Source organism: Sprattus sprattus (assembly GCF_963457725.1).
Source record: "Sprattus sprattus genome assembly, chromosome: 9".
Classification (NCBI taxonomy): domain Eukaryota; kingdom Metazoa; phylum Chordata; class Actinopteri; order Clupeiformes; family Clupeidae; genus Sprattus; species Sprattus sprattus.
The window spans coordinates 13,395,698-13,406,289 of record NC_137928.1 but is presented as its reverse complement, the minus strand read 5'-3'; the positions used below and the strand labels follow the sequence as shown (position 1 = coordinate 13,406,289).

General features: G+C 44.4%; 1 protein-coding gene across 1 annotated transcript in view; it reads left to right on the top strand.

The window, feature by feature from the left end:
- Positions 1-273: 273 nt before the first annotated feature.
- The window catches only part of dync2h1 (dynein cytoplasmic 2 heavy chain 1), a gene marked incomplete at its 5' end in the record, with an annotated part of 168,631 nt that continues 158,312 nt past the window's right edge, over positions 274-10,592 (top strand). Inside the window, 19 exon segments of the mRNA XM_080844294.1 lie at positions 274-456; positions 539-709; positions 869-1,007; positions 1,093-1,211; positions 1,367-1,511; positions 1,970-2,202; positions 2,460-2,594; positions 3,186-3,299; positions 3,801-3,912; positions 4,227-4,351; positions 4,666-4,841; positions 5,598-5,793; positions 6,469-6,564; positions 6,734-6,898; positions 7,067-7,165; positions 7,556-7,695; positions 8,016-8,244; positions 9,453-9,580; positions 10,481-10,592. The exon segment at positions 10,481-10,592 is cut by the window's right edge and continues 4 nt beyond it. Coding sequence (XP_080700420.1) covers positions 274-456; positions 539-709; positions 869-1,007; positions 1,093-1,211; positions 1,367-1,511; positions 1,970-2,202; positions 2,460-2,594; positions 3,186-3,299; positions 3,801-3,912; positions 4,227-4,351; positions 4,666-4,841; positions 5,598-5,793; positions 6,469-6,564; positions 6,734-6,898; positions 7,067-7,165; positions 7,556-7,695; positions 8,016-8,244; positions 9,453-9,580; positions 10,481-10,592 — 2,817 coding nt within the window.

Sequence of the window (10,592 nt, the reverse complement as noted above, 5' to 3'; positions counted from 1 at the left end):
CTTCACTTAACGGTTCCTAATTTAAAAGCAAATGAATTGTATGTAACCTAAAATTGTGGCTTCATTATAAACACTGCAAACCAAATAACGGTGCTTCATGGCTACCATCTAGCTAAGATGACATTCAGAGAAGTTTTCAAATATGATACTACAAGATAACTGGAGCTAATTAGTCACTAATTTGCTTGTGTATTTGCCAGCGTTGCTGAATAATCTGTTGCAGTGAAACGGTAACGTATTGTAATCTGTGTATTGTGGTGTTAGGTGTGAAAGATGCCTCACGACTCGGAGGATATTCGCAAGAGATTCATTCTTACCACCACTGCGAACTACTTTGGACTAAAGCCCTCATCCGCTCTATCAGACTGTCGGGAGCTCAACAATTTCCTGGATGATGGCAATGAGTTTGTTTTAGCAATAATCAGAAATGGAGAAGACTTGCAACTATCAAATAGGGTAAGTACATGACAACAATCATTCTCTTTGGAGGCCTTGCATGTTTTGAGTGTTGCTGATGTTCTTGTTTGATGTATCATAGATTGAATCCGGTGACAGCAATGAGAAAGTCCTGGTATTCTTCAAACTACGTCCTACTGTGATCACAGAGGAAAACTTGCACCAAAATGTGCTAGTGTCCTCCATGCTGGAATCCCCTATCAGTACACTGTACCAGGCAGTGCGACAGGTGTTTGCTCCAGTACTTCTCAAGGTAATGCATCAAAGGGTAAATGCAACAAAGGTTTTATGTGATCCACTACTTTCTTTAGGTATCCCTTAATCAGTTATACTGAGCAATAACATCAGCAAGTGAATTCATTAATAGAGTTCTACATTTCTAAATTAACTCTTTCATTCTCTATCTTTTTAGGATGAGAAATGGAGCAAATCATTTGATCCCAAACTGCAGAGTCTCCTGAGTGAGCTGGAGTTAGGTTTGGGCTCTGTGGTGAGACAGTTAAACCCGGAGAACTCTGTCAAACAGAATACCAAAGAGGAAGATGTTCTGGGTAGGTGTTGGAAATTCCTGACATTGTAATGTACAGTGTTGAGGAGTGGGGTTCAATGAGTGTCATTATATGCTGTACCCCGCAGGTATCTTGACCCCTGGTGATGAGTTGCAATACTGGGCTGATCTTGCTCAGTCAGCAGAGAAGGCAAACGCCCGTGACCGAGCAGCTAATTTCTTAGAGCTCTTCAAACCCATTGAAAAGGTACTTAAACATTTCCTATCACCATGCAGCAAAGTTGTACATATCCACCTTGCAACATCCTAACAGCTTCAATTGTACTACTGACTGACCACACACTTTCTTGTCCTGCTCTGCTTCGCCTCTGAAGAAATGTTTTTGTTTTGTTGTGCTGACAGGACTACAGTAACCTGGACAGCGTGGCCCTACCAGATGCAGTGGAGCTGGTGGACCTGACCCGAGACACAGTGGACGACGTATGGAAGCAGGGCGATCATGCACCTTACCATGAGACCCGCATGCAGAGGCTCATGGATGTCATAGGTACAGTGCAGTTTCACTGTGACCTGTAATGTCCTCATTACACTCACTCACTCTGCCTCTGAGTGCCTCTGAGAATAACATATTTCTACTGCTATTACTAGCTTTGGTGTGCATAGTAATGCAGATATACTGTCTTTGCAAAGGGTAAAGGACAGAGGAATCAGTCCTTGTGTTAATTATGCCTCATGTATTTTGAGATTGTTGTAGTTTTTCTTGCTGAAAGGTTTTGAAGAATAACCAGGACCTCAGATGTATAGCTGCCACTAGTGTGCACATGTGTGTATCCCAAGTCATTCACAGTAATAGCTGACATACGTTGGAACATTTACCCTAACCTTAACTCTAAACCCAACCCAAGTCAACATTGTTGCTTGAGCCACTCTCATCTGATGTATAGTTATTTGACTATATGCACTGGACCTGCAGGGCGGATTGTAGATGTATTTCTGTCCCCTTAGGTGGCGCTCTAGGCAGGTATGTTCAGAGGAAGCTAAGCTCTTTGAAGCTGTGGGAGGACCCCTTCCTCTCCATGAAGGAGAGCGTGAGGGCAGGCATGGCCGTGTGTGAGCAGTGGGCCGGCGCCTGTGAACACCTGACTGGACAGGTGTGGAAGCGCTACTCCCCTCATCCCTGGAAGGGGGACAAACACCGCCCCCAGGGTCTCAGCTGCCTCGCCCATAGGCTGGAGGAGGTGGGTGATACCTGTCAATCACTCTGTGGATTCTTTGGTGGAATTAGATAGGGTAGAAATGTTCAGTTGGATAAAGAGGAAAGCTATGATTGTTTGTATATCTAGTGACATGTGTTAATATTATGTCTTTATTAGGCTTAATAAGCTGTTATCCATTGTTATCCAGGGGCTGGATTTGGGTATGGGACAATTTACCAAAGCACTAAGTGGCAGACTCGTGATCTGATATGAACTTTGAGCTGATATGAACTTTGTAGGTGGTGGTGATCCGAACAGTTCACGAGAAGCTTCTGAGACTCCTGCCAGCGGGGAATCAGCAGGCGGTGTCTGCCACCCGTGTGTTCGAACCCTTCTCTGGCCTCAACCCGCTGCACTACAACCCTTACACAGAGGTTTGTCACCATGTTTGTCAGGGTTCCCATGGTCACACGGTGTATTATTCACAATACAGTTTATTTCATCAAGCTAAAGATATTATAGTTCAGTTTACAGGCCTAATCTACAGGGCAAATAACTAACAACCGCCAGACATTAAGTCGGCGAGTGGTCTACTTTGGTGTAGTGGGTTATGTAGTTTTTTAAGGATGTACTGTATTCATTTTGAGTCAATGTCCAAATCTCATGTACTCACTGCTTGTACAGGGAAGAGTTATCCACCATCATTTCTTCCTTGGATAATATTTTGTTGAATTTCTGCAGTGTGACTGTGAATTTGAAATAGCCTAACTGGCCTTTTATAAAAGAAAAGGAAAAGGTTGTTGTTTATTTTTATTGAATAATTAGGCCCAACATGTGGAATAATGGAGGCAATTTTATGTCCGTGTAGATTGGTAAAGGTCATGGAAGTTTTATTAAGGGTCCACGAAAAAAGTGATGGAAAGGTTTTCAAAGGCTGGAAAGGTTTTCAAATGCTGTGTGGATTCATGTAGAATGCAATGCAGTTAGAAAGGAGTGTGAAACCTGTGTTGTTTTTTCTGCTCCAGCCCCTGTGGAAGGCAGCCGTGGCCCAGTTTGAGAGAGCCATAGCCCCTGCTGAACACGAGATCGCCGGCAAACTGAAGGCCTGCCTCAGTGATGTGCAGGACAGTCCCCAACAGGTACAGCAGTTCCTCATATCACAGACCGAGTTTAGCCTCAGGCTCTCAGCTTCCTGTTCACACCGAAGTACACCAAGAATGGTGTCAGTAGTGGGATAGCTTAAATGGTGTCTTTAGAGTTAAACAAGGCCGGTCCTCTGCTTGGAGAAAGCCCTGTGGTAACCTCGGTAGAGAGAAAAAAACACTTCTTCAGTGAAAGTCCACTTCAATTAGCCTGCAACCAACAGACACAATTCTAACATAAGAAGGAAAATGCAGTCTTGAGACGTACTTTTTCAATTCAATTCAATTCAATTCAATTCAATTCAATTCAATTCAATTCAATTCAGTTCAATTCAATTCAATTCAATTCAATTCAATTCGATTCAATCAAATTCAATTCAAGAGTTACTGCAGCTACGATTCAATACCAACTTTATCTGTATTACCAAAACAACAATAGAAGGGCAGAAGAAACCTTGTAATACTGTGTATTCATGACTTATATTGGGCTTGTTTCAGATGCTTCAGGCTTTCCAGAAACACAAAGAGCTGATCAAGAGGCCTACCATCAGTAAAGAACTGCAGTCTGAGAGAGAGACCCTGCTGGCCAAACTGCTCGACTATGTCAAAGGTGGGTATTATATTTTCAGGTGGCTTTACTCTGTCAAGTAGTAATTAACTGGATGCAAGCTGTATGCCAGATATCTTGTAAATCTGGCATATTTTCTCTTTACAAACTGAGCTTTGTACTAAGAAAAGACCATTGAGAAAATGGAATGATGTGGTAAAAGTAGATCAAAATTATGAATCATATCATTTAATCATATATTAATCACTGCCCTGGTATCATATATGAATGATATCCGGGCACCATTTTATAAGGTACACACATGCTGCTAGGGAAGAGCACTTGAGTCTCAACTGCTTTGACTACTCCTTCCCCAGGGTTGCGTACAGACTTTGAGAGTCGTTGTCATGGTGCCCCAGGGGAGAAGTCAGGCCCTCTCGCAGGAAGAAACCTCCCGGAAGTCGTCAACAACATAGTGTGGGTCCGACAGCTTGTACTCAAGGTGTGTTTACTCACTCAGTGATGATATACTGAAATAGTCAAAATGCACAGGATCCTGTGGTGTATTTTGAAAACATGGACTCAACACTACTGCTGACTAGGTGCTGTAGTTGTGGGGAGGTCAGACATGGAACTAAAAGTGGAATTTAAAGATGGATTATCCAATGATGGAGATCCTACTTGAGGATCCGACTGCAACTGCATTGGTCTTATACCTAAGATTCAGTGATCGTGTCAGTGCTCTGTGTGTCATCTGAATACTGAAACCAGTATGGCTGTTGCTGTGGTGTGTCTGTGGTTGTGGTTCTGGTTCAGGTGGAGGACTCTATTAAGATCTCGGAGGCCCTGCTGTCAGACCTGTCGGGGTACCGCTCCTTCGTCCGCTTCTCTGACGACCTGCAGGAGCAGCTGCGGACTTATGAGCAGGACCAGTTTGAAGACTGGTCCAGAGACATCCTGTCAGGCCTCTCTGACCCTAAGTCTGGAATAAGGTAATCAATCAAGTTAAGATAATTAGGCATATTTTAAAAAAAAAAGTGAGTATCCAGTTATGTTAATTTCATGCGCTTGATAGATAATCAAAAAATATTTACACAGATTTATTCTAATTAATAGTAATAGTAACATTGATATTAGAGTCTTATGCACATAGATTTATACTATCCCTCAAGTCAGAAGCAAACATTGAATAAATACCAATCTCCATGACCTGATTATTCTTGCAGGCACCTTATCATAGCTCTGGGATAAATCTGAAATACATCAGGTGATGTTAATCTGAACTGAATTTGACATCACTCATGGAGTCGCCAAATTTGTCACACACAATTTGTCAACTCTGTGCTGACTCATAACAGCTCTGACTCACACCCAGCATCACAAGTTATTGGAAGTTATATTTTACCTTAAAGGGGCATTACGCGATTGTACTAATCCAATACATGTTTTATCAAAATCGGTGAACTTCTCCTTACTGTCCTCAAGCTCTCTGCTCTGTGTGTGCGCACTAAAAAAACCTTGGTGTTCATACACAGTTCAAGGCTCTGGAAATGGGAAACAAACACAGTGGCTCAGACAGAAAAATACATTATTCCTTTATTCCACAATTTCAGCAATGTTTTTTCAGGAGTAAGGAGGGGAGAGGTGTGTTTGATTGGCTATTGAGTTAAAATATTCAACAGTCTTTCACCAGAATAGCGGACCACTCCTTTAATTCCCTTTAATTGCTTGTCCGTGTTTGCATGTAGCCTGCAGGCCAGTAACCGTGTGATGGAGCTGGATCACCTGGATGGGAAGCTGAAGATCCAGTACTCAGACCGGCTTGTCACACTGCTGCGTGAGGTCCGGCAGCTCTCCGCTCTGGGCTTCCCCATCCCGGCCAAGATCCTGCAAGCAGCCAACACTGCAGACAAGTTTTACAGACAGGCCATCATTCTCAAGCAGGCAAGGCACACAGCGCTTTTCCCACTTGGCAAAGAAATATTTAGACACCAGCAACCTGTAGATAAGTCTTTAGGGCCCTAATTTCATCGGGCAGATGCCCAAAATGTTTCTGGAGGTGCACAAACAGGACCTCAAAAAGAAAGTTCACACCTACTGATTTGATCCACTCAATGCCTGTCCGGGCAAAACACATTTCATGAAGTTGACACATACTGCATTAGATGACATAATTGTTTAAGAATTACAGTTTGATTCTGAAGAGACAAAGGTCAGGTGCGCCACCACCAACACAGAGACAGAAATGAGGAACCAAAAAAATCACTTTAGCAGCAAGCCGTGAATAGGCCACAGAACTGTATCTTAACTTGAGTATCAAACTGATATGCTTCAATGCCTGTGTGTGTTACAAATCATTCATTGAAGTGACTTCTTGACTATAATTTCACTTGCTCGTCAAACTAACATCTTAAATAGATACTTCTATGATAATCAGTCATTGAAATGTCTTCTCTTCATTAGTGCTGCTATACAAAGCGATTGACGACCCAGTGATTGGATTGGGTGCTACCTCCGTGGTTGATTTCTTTTAGACCAAAATGTCTGCTGACAAAATGTCTGCTGACTGAATGTGATTTTGATGGAAGCATGTTGGATTAATAGTTCATTTCTGTCCAGGTGGCTCATTTTTACAACACCATCGACCAGCAGATGATCACCTCCCAGCGGCCTATGATGTTGAGCTACGCCCTGGCCTTTGAGCAAGTCATCAAAGTGAGACCACCTCATTTCTATCAATAATCTCATATCATATCATTTAATTTAATTTGATTAAGATCCAGTAATATTTGATTAATGTTTTGTGTAGAGACCTACCTTGAAGGCCAGTCAGGTTCTAGTGTCTACTTGTGAGACCTTTTGGTATCTCTTTCTTCTACTAAAGCAAAATCCGAGATCCAATTCCCGAGAATCGGCTGGGAAGCTTCAGATCACCTGGGACAATCCCAAAGAGCTAGAAGTCTACATCGGAAAGTTGCAGTCAGCCGCTGAACGCCTTTCCACGGAAAACCGCAAGCTGAGGAAGTGGCACACTGACTTCACAGAGAAGGTTCTCACCTGTTGACCTTTTCACATGATATTACAGACTCACCTCACTAAATCAAAACTGAATCAGTTAGTCCAACAGCCACTCTGTAGCCTTGACTGGGTAGCACTTTGGCCAAGAGATTAAAGATGATTGACTTCTGGTGATCATGACCTTTGACCGCTCTGTTAGGTGGTGACCCTGATGAATGTTGACCTACTGAGGCATCAGCAGCGCTGGAAGGACGGCCTGCAGGAGCTGAGAACTGGATTTGCCACACTGGAGGCACAGGTGTGGTGGAAGCAGGCTGTGAATGTAGGGCCTGTTTTAGTTCCACTAAAAATAGTTTAGTCTTTATTGAAAGATGTACCCGCGAGTGCCAGTTATTATTATCATGTGAACCAAACCCATGTTTCAGGCATTTCAGGAGAGGAGGTGCAAGTTAGGAAAGGAGGTGCTCTCTGAAGAGTTGGGTCTTGGTCAGGGTACAGGTCTTGGTCAGGGTACAGGATTAAAGGAAACATCACAAACACAGACCACTGGTTAGCCTGCAGCAGATCTTCTTTCCCATGTCTGGTTCCAGTCGCTAATGTAGATACATAGTCAGTCAGTGTCAGTGTGATACATTGAACAGGTATGGCTGATGTTGAGGGTTTGTGGCGGCTGTTGTGTCGTCCTTAGGGCTTCAGGTCGGGGGACATGAAGGCCTGGCGTCAGCACTGGAACCACCAGCTCTATAAGGCTCTGGAGCACCAGTACCAAGTGGGCCTGGAGGCCCTCAACAAGAACCTGCCTGAGATCTGCATCGACCTCACCTTCAAGTGAGAACTTTTTTTTTTGTGTTCAATGTAATCTCCGTATGTATTTTGTGTCCTCAATTCTGTGATTGAGTACAGTGTAACAAAGGTAGTTATTTGTGGAAATGAATAGGATAATGTTTATTTTTGTTTAAATAGTTTTAGTTCAGTTTTGTTTTGTTTCATTCTACATGCAATTCAACCTTGCTTGCCTGGAGGTTTGTTTAAATGATGCAAGTGCATTAACCCCCATACTACGGAAGTGTGTGTTTCTTGGCCTAAGGCTTTTTTTATCAAACTGTGTCCAGTCATCCAAACCTGCTTCCTCTGTGTTTGTGAGTCAGGCAGGGCCGGCTCCAGTTCAGGCCTCCGTTTGAGGAGGTGCGGGCCAAGTACTTCCGCGAGATGAAGAGGTTCATCTCAATCCCCAACCAGTTCAAGGGCGTGAGTGAGGTCGGCGAGGAGCCCATCTTCAGCGTCATGATCGACCGCAACGCCAGCGGCTTCCTCACCATCTTCGGCAAGGCCGAGGACCTCTTCAGTCGCCTGCTCCAAGTGCAGGACAAGTTTAAGGTCTGTCTCCCCGTGTATCGGGCCAGCCTACTCACCTGGGTAGCTTTCAGTCAGAAAGTCTGAATTCTTGTACCTGTTATTATGAATGCTTTACATCTCAGTTGTGATTTGTAACGTTGTAATTAAATAGCATTAATTGCCTCCCTATCTGGGCTTAACCAGTTTGTTTTGTAGTATTACCAACAATTTGCATTGCTCCATAATCTTTGGTATTATTACCAATGTTGGAAACTGGGAGAACTGGATTAAAGTCATTATAGCACCTGCTTAGCAGCTAGCTGTGGTGCAGAGGATGTGATACTGCCCCTGATCTCTTGTTGTCGTCTAGACTCTGTCAGAGAATGAGCTGCACTACATCCTCTAGAGACAAACACACTCCCACAGTTCCTGCAACTGAATGAGTGGACAATGACTAGTCCAATGGCGAGGTCATATGTTCAGCGACGTTATGTAATTTGTGTCTGTGACTGCTCTGTTCTAGTGTGTCTTTATCACAGAGGTCATAGAGTTTAGCTTGTGAGTGTAGCGAACCCCCCCACCTTGTCGAGTTCCCTGTTTTGCTGCAGGCAGAGTCAGCGACCTGATCTGATGACGCATTTCTGTCTCACTTTCTGTTCGTCAGGGAAACCCACGCTCGCGCCCCTCCAGGGAATGCTTCTCCTTTCTGCCGCCCACTCAGTATCAGGGTCCGCTAGGCCACAGCTTCTGCTTCTGTGCAGACACCGAAAGGGAAGAGGAGAGCCCTTAATGACCCCACTAGTTCTGTCACTCAACTTGAGTCTACTTGGCTAAGTGACATGTAATACCGGCGCATGATGATGATGATATTTTTAAAATATCTTTGATTTCTCTTTGTGTCAAAAACATGACTCACTTTCAGGATAAATAGGCTTTGTCCACTCTTTTAAATCAAGTATCAACTGCATGATCCATTCTGCAGCCACACAGGGAAGCAGTGTCATCCAATACCAGCAGAATTGAGCTTCACACGGTCTCTTTCTTCTCTAAGATGGTGCACTTTAATGTCCTACTGTAGGCTTCCTCAGTGATGTGTGTGTGTGTGTGTGTGTGTGTGTGTGTCTGTGAGTGTGTGTGTGTGTCTGTGAGTGTGTGTGTGTGTCTGTGTGTGTGTGTGTGTGTGTGTGTGTGGGTCTGTGAGTGTGTGTGTGTGTCTGTGTGTGTGTGTGTGTGTGTGTGTGTGTGTGCAGGATTGGGTGGTGTTGGGCCAGGTGGACATGGAGGCCGTGGTGGAGAAGCACCTCCACAGTGTCCAGGAGTGGGAGAGGAACTTCAAGGCCCTCAAAGCCAAAGGCAAAGACTCCGAGCGCTTACCAAGGTAGGTGCAGTGACGCGCATGTGCGTAATGCACTTACTCAGTGATTTAGGCTCAGCTGGCAGAGGAAGAGGCTAGTAGTAGATTCCCACACACACTGGCAAGAAGCATACTACCCATATAAATACAAAAGTTGCCTCACCTGATTTTGAAAGGTGATTGCTAAACGAGTAAATATGTTCATTTGATATATCTAATAATGAATATCTAATTTAACATATTTAGTAATTAGACTTACGGACCCAGAGACTGCTTCTATGAGTTGTCTGTTTGACACCTAAAGCATGCAGTGCTTTATGCCCTGATATAGTAGCTATTTCATTATTGGATGTGCCATCAATTGTAATGGTGGGGTACTAAGCAGCCTTGGCTGCCACTGAGTCCTTGCCCTTAGCACTGGCCTATTGATGCAGCAGCTGTAGTGTAATTGTGTGACAGGTGTCTAGTTAGCCACTGGAGCGCTGGGTCAGGGCTCTGTGGGGGTGTGGAGGAACAGCACGTGTACGTGGCTCTCTCCTTCCTTTGACGCCATCTGTCACAGTGGGCCGCCCGACAGGCGCTCAATAGCCCTTAAATAAGACACAAGGACTTTGGCTTCAGCACACCTCATAGCAACTACACACACACACACACACACACACACACACACACACACATACACACACACACGTCTGCATACAGCTTTAAGCATTCAAGTGCATCACCTCCACCTGCACGCACACACCAAACACACACACAAACACACTTCTCTTCTCTCCAGCCATCCTGTCAGGCCTTGTCTGTATTGATTAGGGGGATTTCTCTGGAAGGCTCTCTAACGAGATGTCCAGGCATGCTCTATGTGTTGTCCCATGCTGACCCCTCCTCTAATGCCTTTGGAATGCTCCTGTCGTGACCACACAGCATGGAGAAGGTGGACTGCGTGACCGTCAACTGTGAACCTGTCAAGGCGGCCATCGATGACCTGATCCAGAGGCTGTTTGACACTCTGCTGGCGTCCCTGAGGAGGTCCATA